At 42.1% G+C, this 15868-nt stretch overlaps 1 protein-coding gene across 1 annotated transcript in view; it reads left to right on the top strand.

Moving 5' to 3' along the window:
* The first annotated feature begins 2776 nt into the window (after nucleotides 1–2776).
* The window catches only part of Kdm5a (lysine demethylase 5A), an 86288-nt gene continuing 73196 nt past the window's right edge, over nucleotides 2777–15868 (top strand). The window contains exons 1-4 of the mRNA XM_028880450.2: nucleotides 2777–3443; nucleotides 5031–5108; nucleotides 7305–7427; nucleotides 13647–13817. Coding sequence (XP_028736283.1) covers nucleotides 3279–3443; nucleotides 5031–5108; nucleotides 7305–7427; nucleotides 13647–13817 — 537 coding nt within the window. The 5' untranslated portion in view covers nucleotides 2777–3278. The remainder of the gene's footprint in view (nucleotides 3444–5030; nucleotides 5109–7304; nucleotides 7428–13646; nucleotides 13818–15868) is intronic.

Raw genomic sequence — 15868 nt, 5'->3', positions numbered from 1 at the left:
TACTTGCATGTAAGAGCCCTGAGATAATCCCTGGTATTATGAAATCAAACTACCCCAGTACTGTTGAAATTAAAGGCATTTCTTCAGAAATTCAGTTTTCTGTTTTTTAAGACAGGGTTTCTCTGTGTATCCCTGGCTGTCCTGGAACTTGCTCTGTAGACCAGGCTGGCCTCGAACTCACAGAGACTTGCCTGCCTCTGCTTCCCAAGTTCTGGGATTAAAAGCATGCACCATTGCCCAGCAGAAATTCAGTATTTTTAAACCTTTGTTATTCGATGAGATTTACCCCACCTGCTACTCTGATTTTGTGAGGTTTTATTGTATTAAAAAAATAAGTTCAGAAAAATAAATAAAAATTAGCCACGCTGTGGTGGCACATGCCTTTAATCCCAGCACAGGAGGCAGAGGTAGGTGGATCTCTGAGTTCAAGGACAACCTGGTCTACAGAGTGGATTCAGAAACTCTGCCTCAAAAAAATTTTTTTTAATTAAGCTATTTAAAAAATTAATTCAGGAGTAGTTTATCTTTGTAGTCCCAGATACTGGGGAGGCTTAGATCCTTTGAGTTCAGTACAATAATAGTCTGGATGACTAAGGTAGAACCCTGTCTCAAAAATAAAATAAGGGCTGGAGAGATGGCTCAGAGGTTAAGAGCACTGACTTCCAGAGGTCCTGTGTTCAAGTCCCAGCAACCACATGGTGGCTCACAACCATCTGTAATGAGATCTGGCACCCACTTCTGCATACATAATAAGTTAATTAATTAATTAATTAATTAAAAAATAAAATAAGTCAGAGATCATATTTCACAGCCTTGCCAACTAACTACCAGACTTCGATATTAATTCCATGCTACTCTAACATTGATAAAGGAAATTACAGATAAATATGTGGCACTTGAAATGACGGATTTTTCCTCAAAAGCTGCTTTTTTTGTTGTCATTCTTTTATCCCAGGGTGGCCTTGACCTAGATAGCTGAGGATGATCTTGACATTATGATCCTTCTGTCTCTATCTCCTAAGTGCTGTGATTGCAGGGATGCTCTCCTGCCACTGGTTTATGTGCTGTTGGGGATCCAACCTAGGGCCCAGCTCACTAGCAAAGTATTCTGGTTGCATGCTTAATGAAAACAATTATTTTGATGACTTTTAATTTTTGAAATTCCACTATTTTCTTTTTATGTGCATAGTTTGGTTTTTCAGACTAAGTACTAAACAATCTAAGTCTTGTTATAAATTAGTACTTGTATACAATGTCATTCCTTCCTGTGTCCATATCAGTTTGTACATCACTGTTTTCTTAAAAAAGCAAGAAATGGAGAATAGATTGGAGTTAATCTCAGGAGCATATTTGCCTAATATGTTCAAGGACTTGGGTTCAATTTCTTCCTTCCTTTCTTCTTTCTTCCTTTCTTTCTTTCTTTCTTTCTTTCTTTTTTTTTTTTGTTTTTTGTTTTTCAAGACACAGTTTCTCTGTGTAGTTTTGGAGCCTGTCCTGGATCTCGCTCTGTAGACCAGGCTGGCCTCGAACTCAGAGATCCACCTGCCTCTGCCTCCTGAGCAGCACCAGCGCCAGCCTGGGGTTCAATTTCTACTACCAGAAAAGTAAGTAAGTAAACTAGAGTCCGTTTTCCCACCTTCCTGAGAAGGTGGGCCAGTCTTCTGATTAGCAGAAGGCAACCATGTGGGTTCCAGAAATGAAACTCAGGTTTTCAGGCTTGGTGGCCAACTGCCCTTACCAGCTGGGCCATTCTTCTGGCCCTTGCCACGTCCTGACTGACCTGGAACTCAGTATGTATAGCAGGTGGGCTTTGAAATTGTGGTGCTCTATCTGCATCTCCTTCCTCAGTGTTGAGTTCATAGTCCTGTGCCACCACACAGGGTGTTTTCTTAGTTAGGCAAGGTCGCCAACCAGGCCTCAAATTCATATGCAGTTCGGACTGATCCTGAATCATTTATCATTGTTGTGGGTGTTATTTATGTACACACACACACCCCAGGCATGCAGTTCGGACTGATCCTGAATCACTTATCATTGTTGTGGGCGTTATTTATGTACACACAGAAAACACACACACCCCAGGCATGTGGAGGCCACAAGACACCTTTCGGGAGCCTGTTCTTGCCTTCTATCTTATTGAAAGCTTAAACGTACAAAGGAATTAGAAGTGCATATACCAGCAACATGGCTTTTATTTTTTTGAGTCAGGGTTTCACTATACAGCCTTTGCTGATTGGAACTCTCGGCGTGTGCAATCATGCCCGGCCTTACACGTCGAGGTCTCTGACATGAAGGTGACCAGTTTCATAGCAAACTGGAAAAAAAAAAAAAAAAGAGTGAGAGCAGGTGTTTTCAGGTCCTGCTTATTTCTCAGATAGGAGGTTTGAGGATGATTGCCAACAGCTAGACAGGCAAGGCCGGGGGCTCTGGGTTCCCTGTGTGGTGAGAACAGCAATTCGCAGCTGCTGGTTCCGGCCGGCCTGCGGGTCTGACGACGGAGGAGGGCTGCAAGCAAGCAAGCAAGCGGCCATGGCGAAGCGAGAGCCCCGCGGGAAAGAGGCCAGGTTAGATTAGCCGGCACGGACTAGCGTCGGGGAGACTGGGGACGCGGGGATCCCGTCCAGAGTCCGCGACCCGTCCAGACGCGAGCCAACTGGGTTAGAAACTCAGCTCTCGGGGCACGGACGGGGTCGAGCGACTCCGCCGGGGCCCGACACAAAGAGGAAGAGGAACCTCCTCCCCGGAAACAGAACCTCTGCTCTCCGAGGCATTACACATTCCTCCGCGCGCCGGAAGAGCGCCTTCCACCTTGCGGGCTGGCTTCTCTCGCTCGCCTTCCCTCGAGGCGAGCTCGTGGAGCCTTCCGAGGCCTCGCACCCGGCGTGGACGGAGGGCGCGGAACTTGGGCGGGCAAGCCGAGGAGAAGCCACGCCGGGCTGCCATGAAAGGGAGGAAGGGGACAGGCCCCGACTAGACGCCTCGGCGGGGTGTGGGGGGGCGGGACTCTGTTTCCTGCGGCTGCGGCGGCGGCGGCGGACTGATTTGGCAGTACGTTAACTTCCGGAAGCGTCCTGGCCCTGAGAGGAAAAGCCCTGAAGGAAACAATAACAAACGAGCGGAGGCAGCGCTCCTGGGCTTTCTGTGAGGAACGGTTCGCTCCCGAGAAGATGCTCTGCGGTCCCTCTGAGGGGACGTGAGCGGGCTCGGTGGCCGTCACCCAGCCTCGCCCCGCTTGTGCACTTCGGGGACCCCCCCACCCCTCCACCCCGGCTAGGGCCATGGCGGGCGTGGGCCCGGGGGGCTACGCGGCCGAGTTCGTGCCGCCGCCGGAGTGCCCGGTCTTTGAGCCCAGCTGGGAGGAGTTCTCCGACCCTCTCAGTTTTATCGGCCGCATCCGGCCTTTGGCCGAGAAAACGGGCATCTGCAAGATCCGTCCTCCCAAGGTAGCGGCGGCGGGGGCGGCGGCGGGGGCGGGCCGGGCCGGGAGGGGACGGGAGGGTCGTTTCTCTTGCGGCCGCTTTCCCCGGTTCGGGTCTCCTGGGCCTTCCTGTTGCCCCTCCCTCAGGCCTTGGGGACCCGAGGCCACGTCGGAGGATGCCTCGCCTCGGTGTCTTGGGTCGTTTCCCGTCCACGTTTACATTTGTGTGTGTGGGTGTGTGCGGTGTGCGTGCGCGCGGCGAGGTCAGAGGACATTTTGGGGGAGTCGATGGTCTCCCGCAGTTGTGTGGGCCTCAGGGATCGAACTCAGGTCGTCGGGCTTGGACCTTCCGACGGAGCCGTCTCACTAGCTCTCAGGTCCACCCTCACCCGAGAGAAAGTCGTGGCTGTGGGGCCGTTTCCTTTCAGAACTTACTTGGGCACGGATACGGTTCTTGGGCTGGGAAGGAAGGGTAACAAAAGGCTTCAGGCCCTTTCTAGGAAAGGTGTTTGACGTGTCACGTCGTACGCTCGTGCACAATCATTGTGTTTGCGTACTAAAAACTCCGCTGCTGTCGGCTCTTTCTGTGTCCACGCCCGCTAATGCTCCGTGTATCAGGCCTTTGCAGGCCACTACTCAGGTTTCTTAAAATGTCATCCGAGCTGTACTTGACCCCATGATGATGTCACTAGACTAGGACCCCCCCCCCCAGCTAATTACTGCTGCAACTAGAGAAGGCATCCTTAGGAAGATAAAAGAGCATTCATTAATTATTTTTTAAAATGTAGAGGTTTAGGAAGAACTGGTCAGTAAATGAGCATGGAGGAAAACGTTGAAATCTCGATATAAGAAAGTAAGGGACAAAGATTCCAGAATTGTAATATAAATAGTCAAGTTTGCCTATAAGTTGGTTAATTAGCTTCGCTTTTTAAGGTTAGGAAAGCAGATAATACCTTGTGGTGTGCGGAATTAATTCCCTAAGAGGTTAAGTTATATGCTCAAGGTCAAAAGTTTTTTTCATTTATTCATTAGACCAGTGCTTTCCAAATGTTGTTGGAGTGGGGAGAGTGCTACCAGGCCCTGGGTTCAATCCCCAGCAACAAGGGAGAAAAACCTTGTCCAGTTGTTTGTTGCTGGACAATCAGCACCAGGGTCAATTGGATATTGTTCAAATGAGATCCTATGCCCTGTTAAGAGTAGAACATTTTACAGTCTGTTTTTTCTTTTCTAGCAAGTATGAAGGCGATTTTTGTTGTTGCTGTTGAGATGGTCAAGCTATGTAGTCTAGGCTGACTTGTAACTCTTGATCCTGCCTCCTGAGTACTAGGATTACCGGCATGTGCCATACCCAGTCACTGGGTTCTTTTTTTTTTTTTTTTTTAAGTTTTACTTGGTAAATCTGTGTGCTTATCTTGTGTTCTTTCTGGATAACCTTGGCAAGTGTAATTGTGAGATTTGAGAATTGATTTTCCAAGTATTATTAAAATGAAAATTTTCTATAAGAATATTGCTCTTTCTGTCTTTATAGTGAAGACTCACATGTGCTAATGTAGTGTCACTATTAATTGTGGCAACTCCATGCTAAATTACCAGAATAATTATTTTCATTTAGGATTGGCAACCTCCGTTTGCATGTGAAGTAAAAACCTTCCGTTTCACTCCCAGAGTCCAGCGCCTGAATGAACTTGAGGTGAGTATTAGACCAATATTCCTGCTTTCCGTTTTGTTTTTTTTCTTAGTGGAGGTGGTGTTTGGGAGTTAGGGCTTCGCACAGACTAAGCGAATGCTCTACCATGGCTTTACAGCTCCAGCCTCCTGATTGCTTGCCTTAGGATTTTAAATAGAACTTTGAAAAGCTCGTGTGCTAGGGCTCAGAGTTTATGTTAACTAGGATTTAATAGAGTAACAGTCATTTGATATTTGAGAAAAGTGTCTTTAAGACTGTTTCAAGTAGTTACTACATTTTTTTTCTTCTTCACTTAACTGGGATAATAGAAAACTATTTCCTCCTCCTCCTCCTCCTTCTTTTCTTTTCTTTTCTTTTCTTTTCCTTTAGTTTTTTGAGATAGGGTTTCTTTGTATGGCCCTGGCTGTCCTGGAACTCACAAAGATCCCTCTGCCTCTGCCTCTCAAGTGCTGGGATTAAAGGTGTGTGCCACTTGCAAAACATTTTCATAATAGAAAATCCAGGGCTTACCTTCAGAGAAGTGGAAGTCTGTTTGTCTTTCTCTTTTGAAACAAGGTCTCATATGGACCCAGATGTCATGTAACTTGATATATAGCCCAGGCCTCCCTGAATCTCCTTGTCTTCCTGCCTCTCTTGTCTGTTGGAGTCACAGGTGTGCATCACTGTACCCAGTTCATGTGATCTACGGATAGAACTCTGGCCTTGGAGAAGTGAGGCGAGCACCCCCTCCAACTGAGCTACTCCCCCAGCCCCTTTCCCTCCACTCTCACCTTCTTGAGCCAGTCTGTTTTGTAGCCAATGTGGTCTGGTCTAGAACTTATTATGTAGCCCACCCAGGCTAGCTTTGAATTCATGGCAATCCTCCTGTTTCAGCCTCCTGAATATACTGGGGTTACAAAAGGCTTTTGCCATGATTCCCATCTCCAAACTTGGGAATTTTTTTTCCTAATTAAATTTATGTTAGATAGCATATAAAATAACAGATTTCTATTACATTATCATATTGTTAGATGTAAATATGGTTGGTTCAGGAAAGGAGCTGACAAATAATTACTCTTTAGGAATGAAGTTTATTAGGAGAAAGACCTATAGACTAGTATTGTGCCTTTAGGTAGGAGAACATTAGAAATAAACAGAATTACATTTAAAACAGCATAACAGAGCTGGAGAGATGGCTTAGCGGTTAAGAGCACTTGTTCTTTCAGAGGCCCTGGGTTGGATTCCCAACATCCACATGGTGGTTTACCACCCTCTAGAACTCTAGTTCCAGGGGAATCAGATGCCCTCTTCTAGTTAGTATCTATAGGCTTTACACATACACTTTAAAAATAACAATAACAACAACAAAAATGAACCAAAACAGCATAAACAGGGCCTTAAATGGAAGGAGAGGCTTTCTTTTAACATCTAGCAAAGAATTTTATTAAGAAGGGTAGCTTGGGCTGGAGAGATGGTTCAGTGGTTAAGAGTACTGGCTGCTCTTAACAGAGGACCCAGGTTTAATTCCCACCACCCACATGGCAGCGCACAACTGTCTGTAACTCCAGTTCTAAAGGTTCTGATACCCTCACATAGACATATATGCAGGCAAAACACCAATGCACATAAAAATAAATCTTTAAGACATAGAGTAAAATAATAATAATAATAATAATAATAATAGATAGCTTAAAGTAAGAGAGACAGCCACCACAGGATGATGGGGAAGAAGGCGAAACAAGTACAAATAACTGAGGCACTGATACTTTTCTCTGGATTGGAGGCAAAGATAGCAAAAGGTTTCAGGCCTTTTGCTGGTCAGTGAGGTGTTGAAATGTTACAACTTGATCATTATTCACTATTTTATCATTATTCACAGTTGTCATTGTACTTACATAGTAGAAACTCCACTTGTGTTGGCTGTTTTCTGTGTCTAAGCCTGCTAACATTTAGTTTACCAAATCTTTTCAGGCAGCCAAACAACCCAAGTTGAATACTCAGATCTACTCTCCTTCTATTTTGGGATCTAAATGATGAACTCGGGTCATCGGGTTTTGGTGGCAAGCATTTTCACCTGCTAAGCCTCCTTGCTGGCCTTGCTTTTCTCTCTCCCTTCTCCCAGTATTGGGAATTGAACCTAGGACCTTGAGCATGCTGGACAAATGGTCTGCCACTAATCCCAGTCCTGTGTTTTTGATTTCTGTATTTTAATAACTTTAGGCAATGACGAGAGTGAGATTGGACTTCTTGGATCAATTGGCAAAGTTTTGGGAACTTCAAGGATCTACGTTGAAGATCCCCGTGGTGGAGAGAAAAATCCTGGATTTGTATGCTTTAAGCAAGGTGAGGCTAATACTCTGGTTAGAAGTTTAACAGGAGCTGAAATATGATCAGTGTTAGTGAGTAGATGCTTAGTTTGGGCCTGGTCCTCCCATGAAGAAATTGAGCAGAGGTTTGTGATTCATTAAAATAAGAACTTTAAATAATCTTTCTTTTTTGTGTTTATTTGTTTTGGTGGGGTTTTTTTTTTGTTGTTGTTTGTTTGTTTTTTGTTTGGTTGGTTTTGTTTTTTTTGGAGACAGTTTCTCTGTGTAGTAGCTCTAGCTGTTCTAGAACTCAGTTTGCATCACTTTGAAGTATAGGCTGGCCTTGAACTCACAGAGATCCGCCTGCCTCTGCCTCCCAAGTGCTGAGATTAAAGGCATGGGCCACCACCACCTGACTATTTATTTATTTAAAAGATCAATTCATTCATTCTCTTTTTGGGGATAGGATCTTCCTATATGTCTGGCCTCAAATTTTCTATTTAGACCAAGCTGGCCTCAGACTTTGTGTGTTTGTACACACACATGCAGGATAGTACATATGTGGAGGTCACATCACAGCCCACTGAACTGTGTCCCCAGCCCTGCCCTCAGTGGCATCAAATTTACATAGGCATACAAAAGCATGCCTGACCTATAAAATTTCTCTCTCTCTCTCTGTGTGTGTTACAGTGCATACATTTGGAAGCAGAGAAGGGCATTGAGTGTTCCTCTCTATCACTCTCTGCCTTACTCTAACAGTTTTTATCCTATGGATTGCAACCCCCACATTAGTCATGTGCCAGAAAACTTGCATATCAGATATTTACATTACCGTTCATAAGTGTAGAAAAATGAAGTAAAATGTAAAAATAATGAAGTGGCAATGGAATAATTTTGTGGTTGGGGGTCAAGACAGCATGAGGAACTATATTAAAGAGTTGCAGCATTAGGAAGGCTGAGAACCACTACCTTACTCCTTTGAGGCAAGGTCCTGAAAACCAAGTTCTTGAACCTGGAACTTAGTTTTTTGACTAGGCTGGAAGCCAGCAAGTCCTAGCAATCCTCCTGTCTCTGTTCTCCACAGCATTGGAGTTACAGGTATACTTAAAACCCTACCTAGATTATTATGTGGGTACTAGTAGCAAACTCATGTCCTCATGCATGGCAATTGATTGTAACCACTGAGCTGTCTCTCTAGCCCCTAAAAGTTTCTTTTAAGAATTCTCTTGGGCCTGGAGAGATGGCTCAGTGGTTAAGAGCACTGGTTGCTTTTCTAGAGGACCTAGGTTCAATTCTCAGTGCCCACATGATAGCTCATAACTGTAACTCCAGTTCCAGGGGATCTGATACTCTCATACAACAGACATGCATGTAGACAAAAACAAATGCACATAAAATATGTAAATGAAATCATTAAAAAGAAAAAGAAGAATTCTCTTTTGGCTAGGCATGGTGGTCCATACCTTTAATCCTTTGGAGGTAGAGGCAGCTCTCCCTCTGTAGATAGATTTTTCTTTGGGCCGCCAGCTCACAAAAATGACAGGGAGACTTTATTATAATAATAGTTATGAAAGCTCGGCCTTAGCTTAGGCTTGTGCCACTAGCTCTTAGAACTTAAATTAACCTGCTTTTATTAATATACATTTTACCATGTGGCTTTTTACCTTTCTTTTATTCTGTTATGTCTGACTTCCTGCATCTCCATGGCATCTTCTGTGCACCTCGATTCATCTCTTCCTTTCTCTCTCCAGAAATCCTACCTGTACCACCTGCCTAGCTATTGGCTGTTCATCTTTTTATTACAGCAGTCCCAGCAAATACATCTTCACACAGTGTACAAATATCTCATAACATTTCTCAGAGTGAGGCCAACTTGGTCTAAGTAGTGAGTTCTGGGCCAAACAGTGCTGCATAGTGAGATCCTGTCTTTAAAAAAAAAAAAAGGAACACACATACACACTCACACACACTCCCTCTCCCTCCTCCTCCCTCTCCCTTTCTTCCTCCCTCTCTCTCTCTGTCTCTCTGTCTCTCTCATTCACACACACATTCTTTTAGCCAGGTGTGGTATTATACATTTATAATCCCAGGACTCAAGAGGCTTAGGTAAGATCGTTGCTACAAATTCAAGGCCAGCCTGAGTTACATTGGGTTCTTTGCCAGTCTGGGCTATTAAGTAGTAAGACTGTCTCTATAACAAACAGACTGCAGAGATGATTTAGAGTTTCCTGCTCTTGCAGAGGACATGTTTGGTTCCCAGCATTCACAGCTTCAGCTCCAAGGGATCTGATACCTTCTTCTAGACTCTCTGGGCACCTGCACTTGCATGCATATACTCACACACAGATACACACAATACACATGATTAAAAAATAATAAAAATCTTGTAGAAAAACAACAACCAAAAAAAAAAAAAACCACCCCAAACACTCCCACCAAAAAAATTAATTTAACTTCCAGTGATCTCCCCCCCCATTAAAAAGTCAATACTGGGTTTAATCTGAGGTTAGATTGCATTTATTCTTTAGAGGTAACCTAATCAGAATGCCAGTGTCACATTTGTCATTCATATTGTTTAATTGTATCTTGAGAAATCTAATTCGTTTTGTTAGGAATAAATCTTATAAAATATTTGGGATTTGGTCTTTTTATTTTTTTAAAGCCTGGGCCTTTGTAGTACAGGCCTGGAACTCACCATGTAGCCTGTGGTGGCCTAGTGTTCATGGTAATCCTTTCACTTTTGCTCCTCAGTGCTGGCATTAGAGACATGTGCTGCCATACCACCATGCCTGGCTTCATGTATCTTGTTTAAATACTGAAGAGGACTTACTAGAAATATGTTATTGAAGGTTAAATTTGTAAGGGTTTATTGGGGTTTTGTCTTTTGTTTTTAATATTTATTTTTATCTTATTATCTGGGTGTTTAACTTGCATATAAGTCTGTGTACCATGTGCATGCAGTGCCTGTGGAAATCAGAAGAAGCTTTCCAATCCTTTGGAACTGGCCATTACAGAGAGTTGTGAGTCAACACCTAGGGCCTCTGGAAGAAGCTAGTACGCCTGGCTGCTGAGCCATCTCCAGCACTTAGTGCATTCTTTAGGTGCTAGTGGATGTCTTCCCTTAACTGTTGAGAATGCTTACAGTGGAAGCAGACGTAGACCCTCTGTTTTGTTCATACGCTATAGTGCCGTTGTTCCTTAAATGCTCTTGTGAGACTGCTGCTGCTCCCCACAGTAGCTTTTTTCTTTTGCGTTTAAATGGAACGTAGGGCACAGCGCACAGATGTGAAATGTTCATTTCAGTAAATCTTCATGTATTACACATCTGTATAACTACTACCCAGATCAAGATTCAGAACATTTTTATAGCCTCTACTGGGCTCTTTTAACTCCAATGTCGTGTTTCTTTTCAATCAATCATTGGGTTGATTATTTAATTAATATATTTTCTGGTAAGAGGCTCAAGCAAAAAACTGGAGAAAATAATGACTTCCAGCATTAAATTTCAAAGTTGTTAGGTGTATGCCTTTTAAGGTTTGTTGTTTTTTAAATACTGTGGTTCCCTGGTGCTTTTTGTTTTTGTTTTTTGTTTTGTTTTTTTTTCCTGTAAGTGGTCTTAACTGCTGATCCATCTCTAGCCCCTTAGCCCCTTGAACAACAAATTTATTCATTTTGTTTGTTTTTGTGTTACTGGGTTAGAATCAAATACCACACATGCTAGACAGACCTGCTACCACTCATCTACCTCTTCATCTCTCAATGTTTTATTAATGTTCATCACAGTAATACTTCTAAAAAAGAATACAGTTTTTAAAAACGTCATTACTTTACAAAATAGTGTTTTTGTGTGCCATGATGTACATGAGGAGGTCAGAGGCCAACTCTCAGGAGTTGATTCTCATTCCATTCTGGGCTCTATGTAATCAAAGTCTCTCAGGCATAGGCCAGCAGGTACTTCTTGATGGCTTTTACAAAAATAAATGAGACTTAAATTAAAATCATTCCCTTTCTCAACATCCATTCATATTCTTCATACTAGTTACTTGCAGTTCTTTGGAATGTTTTTGATTTTGAACTCTTATGTTTCCAAATAATAGGTTTATGGTGCTTTTCCCTTTTCAGTTCTATGTAATATAGTAATTTTTTACTCTGACTTATAGGTCTAAAAGACCTACAGGCTATATTTAAAAATATAGTCCAGTGACAGCTGTTAAGAGCACTGCCTGTTCTTCAGAGGTCCTGAGTTTGATTTTCAGCAACCACTGGGTGGCTCACAACCATCTGTGGTTGTGATGCCCTCTTCTGGCATAAAGGTGTACATTCAGATAGAGGACTCTTATACATAAAATAAATAAATCTTAAAAAATATATAAGCCTAATGAGATGGCTCATTGGGTAAGGTGCCACTTTATGACCTGACTTTTATCCCTGGAACCCACGTAAAGGAAGGAAGGAAGGTAAAAAGTAAGAATAAATTCCACAAAGCTGTCCTCTGACCTTTATGTTAGTGCTGTGGTACATATGCACCCCTTTATCAGAAATATCCAATAAATAAAAAAGATTGTTTAGTTTTGTTTTTCAAGACAGGGTTTCTCTGTGTAGCCCTGGCTGTCCTCAAACTCAGAGATCCACCTGCCTCCTGCCTTCCAAGCACTGCTGGGATTAAAGGCCTATGTCACCATACCCCGCATAAAAAGACCTTAAATCTAGAACACTTTATGTCCCTTATATTAACTTTTTCCCCCTCTCTCTGAGAGACAGAGTCTCATGTGTCTCCAGCTTAATGAGTAGCCCAGGATGACCTTGAACTTCTGATCTTCCTATTTCCACTGACACTGAGCCATCTCTCCAGCCCTCTGTTTTAGGATTTTTGGGTTTTTATTACATAAATATATTTATACCCAAACAAAGTCTTATGTGACTCAAAACTAGCTTTGTATTCACTATGTAGCTGAGGTTAACCTTGAGTGTTGATTCTCTTACCTGAGTGTTGGGGTATGCATAACTGATATGCTCAAAGTTTGAGCATACTATCCCCTTCCTCATGTGTGTCTGTATATATATTTATATACATATATACACATATGTATGTGTGTGTTTGTGTCTGTGTGTATATGCACATGTGGATCCCCAGAGCAGCTGGAGTTTACAGGCATTTGTGAGCTTTCCAGTGTGGGTGTTGAGAACCAAACTCTGTTCCGCTGCAAGAGCAGCAAGCTCTTTTAACCACAGAAATGTTTCCAGCCTCATAGCTTGATTCAGAAATAATTTTTTTTTGTTGTCGGTTGAGATTTTTTTGGGGTAGGATTAGTTTTTTTGTTTAGTGTATATTTTTTTCATTCAGCATAATGTACATTGTGTAACTTTTATTAAATACGGGATTTGGAGAGATGGCTCAGAGGTTAAGAGCACTGGCTCCTCTTCCAGAGGTCCTGAGTTCAATTCCCACCAACCACATGGTGGCTCACAACCATCTCTAATGAGATCTGGTAACCTCTTCTGGCCTGCATGCATACATGCAGATGGAACACTGTATACATAATAAATAATTAAATCTTAAAAAAAATTATTAAATACTTTTGAGTGCATTTCTTTGAAAGTAGATCCAATAACACTAATTTGAAGGTTTGTAAAAATCATTGTATTCTTTTGTATGTTAACAGAGTATCAGTTTACTAAAAGGAAATATACATTTTTAAGTCCAGAATAATTTTTATATTTAGCAGACAAGATATAGAATTAGGATGCTAGAATTGTACTTACTTGGTGAAACTTGACTTTAAAGCATTAATTTAGTGTGTATGCACCTGTATGATGTTGGACATGAAGTGTTTGTGGAGGTCAGAGGACAACTTGTAGGAATTGCTTCTCCTTCTACCATGTGGGTTCCAAGGCTGGAACTCAGATCAACATGCTTGTCCGCCAGATTCTACCTGCTGAACTATCTTGCTGGCCTACTTTTTAATTTTTAAAGTCAGGATCTCATGTATCCTAGTCTGGCCTCCAACTTAGTATGTAGCCAACAATGACCTTGAATGTCAAAAGTCCTACTGCCTCCACCTCCTAGAGGCTGGAATTACAGATGTGCACTACCACACCCAGGTTTTCTGGTACTGGGGATCAACTCAGGGCTTATGCATACTAGGCAAACACCCTACCAGCAGCTCTGGGGGGAAAGCTTCATTTTTTGAAATTATAGAAGTTAGGATGCTTGGAACTAACATCTTTTCGTAAAGAATTCCTGTTTCCTTTTCAGATTGTTGCCAGCAAAGGAGGTTTTGAAATAGTCACCAAAGAGAAGAAATGGTCTAAAGTGGGTAGCCGCTTGGGATATCTGCCAGGAAAAGGAACTGGGTCTCTTTTGAAGTCACACTATGAAAGAATTCTCTACCCATATGAGCTTTTCCAGTCTGGTGTCAGCCTTATGGTAAGATGCATCATTGTTCTTAGAGTGGATAAATTTATTTGACAAGTATAAACTTCAAGTGATACTCATTGTAAGTGATATGTTTATGCATAGCAAAGTGAGGATAGCTTTCTCTAAGCACCAAATTTTGAGAAGAAAAAGTTTAAAAGTTAGCTATTTCTAGTGGTTTACAGAGTAAAGGATAATGGGAAATATTATTTAAGATAAATCTTCATGGTTTCAGGACAAAGGTTTCAGTCTGGTTTTTTTTGTTGTTGTTGTTTGTTCTGTTTTGTTTTTTCGAGACAGTGTCTCACTATGTAGACTAGATTGCCCTCCAGCTCATAGAGATCCACGTGCCTTGTCTTCCTGAGTGCTGGGATTAAAAGTGTGAGCTGCTATGCTTAGACCCAACCCCTCTTTTCTAATGTTGCCTAGACTTTAAAGTGGACATTTTGGAGGTTCATTTTGAGCCTAAGCCTTAAATAGTGTCTATTCTCAGCACTTTGACCAGTTATGAGTCTTTGCTGGAACCACCACACAATGCAAAGGGAAGCTTTTCTGATCAAAGCAGATAGCAGCACTAATATATGATTATAAACATTTACAATGCAATTTGACAGGCATGTCCTGATCATTTGGCAAAATAACAGCAGTAAATTCCTCAGTAGGGAATTCTAACACCTTTCCAGCCATAGGATTTTCTGATTATCTGTATAATATCAAAGGTGACTTCCCTTCTGTGGAACAGTCCTCAAAAACGTGTGAAGCATGAAGTGGTTGGTTACCACCATAGCTGTCATGCCACTATTGTACCAGTAGGCCCATCATGTCTGGCAAGTTGGTAGTCAAGCATGTCCTATGGTTGTTGATGATAAGCCTCTGCAGCAGCATGTATAGCACCTTCTAGCTCTGTGAAATCCAGCCAACCAAAGAAGGCTTCTAGCTCAGGTCTAACTTATTTTAATTTGTTAAACTTTTTGAGGTGGTATGATATAATAATAATATTAGCTATTATTATAATCTTTAAAACATTTAAAAAAATATTTTATGTGTAGTAGTGTTTGCTTATATAAATGTATGTGCACCATGCATGCCTGATGCATGTGGAGGCCCAAAGAGAATGTTAGATCCCCTGGAACTGGAGTTCCAGAGGTTTGTGAACTGCCCTATAGGTGCTGGGAATGGAACTCAGGTCCTCTGCAAGTGGCTGACAGTACTCTCAACCAATGAGTTATCTCTAGCTCCCCCACATTATTGTAATCTTCATGAAGTGTCTCCTCATATCTTTTTTCATTAAAATTGAGCTGTTGACCTACTCTTATAAGGATTTGATATTTATTCTGGATGCATCTTTTTTTTCAAATATATTATTTGTAAATATTTTGTCATAATGTAGCTGTTTGACAGTTTTATAGTGATGTCTGTTTGAAGATTTAATTCATTGCTTTCTTTTTCTTTTATAGATTTTGTGTGCATGTGCGTGTGCATGCGTGTGTGTGTGTGTGTGTGCGCATGTTTGAGACAGGGTTTCTTTGTGTAGTCCTGTGTGTGTGTGTGTGTGTGCGTGTGCATGTTTGAGACAGGGTTTCTTTGTGTAGTCCTGGCTGTCTTGGAACTCCTATAGACCTCAGAGATATACTTTCCTCTGTGCCTGCACTGCCCAACAATAGTCATTATCTTACTGTGCTTAATTTACAAGTTGGAGTTTTGGGGTCAGAGAGATGTTCAGTCACAGAATGCTCTTGCAAAGGACCCAGCTTCAGTTCTTAGCCACCTGCATGGCAGCTTACAACTGTCTGAAACTCCAGTTTCTGGGGATCTGGTGCCCTCTCTGGCCTTCAGGGGCACCGACATGCAGGGCAAAATATTCAGCACACATAAAATTAAAAAAAAAAAAAAATTGCAAGTTCAAGTGCATCCTAAGTATAAATGTACAGAAAAAGCATAGAGGGTTTCAGACATTTACTGAGAGCTTGAAACAAATTCCCCATAGATAGGAGGAACTTTTGTCTGTGTCTACCCCATTACCAATACTATACTCTTTTGTTTTTAAAGGTCTTTTCATGTTC

The sequence above is a fragment of the Peromyscus leucopus genome, chromosome 3 (genome assembly GCF_004664715.2).
Source record: "Peromyscus leucopus breed LL Stock chromosome 3, UCI_PerLeu_2.1, whole genome shotgun sequence".
In the NCBI taxonomy this organism is placed as follows: Eukaryota; Metazoa; Chordata; class Mammalia; order Rodentia; family Cricetidae; genus Peromyscus; species Peromyscus leucopus.
This window is presented reverse-complemented; position numbering and strand designations above follow the sequence as displayed.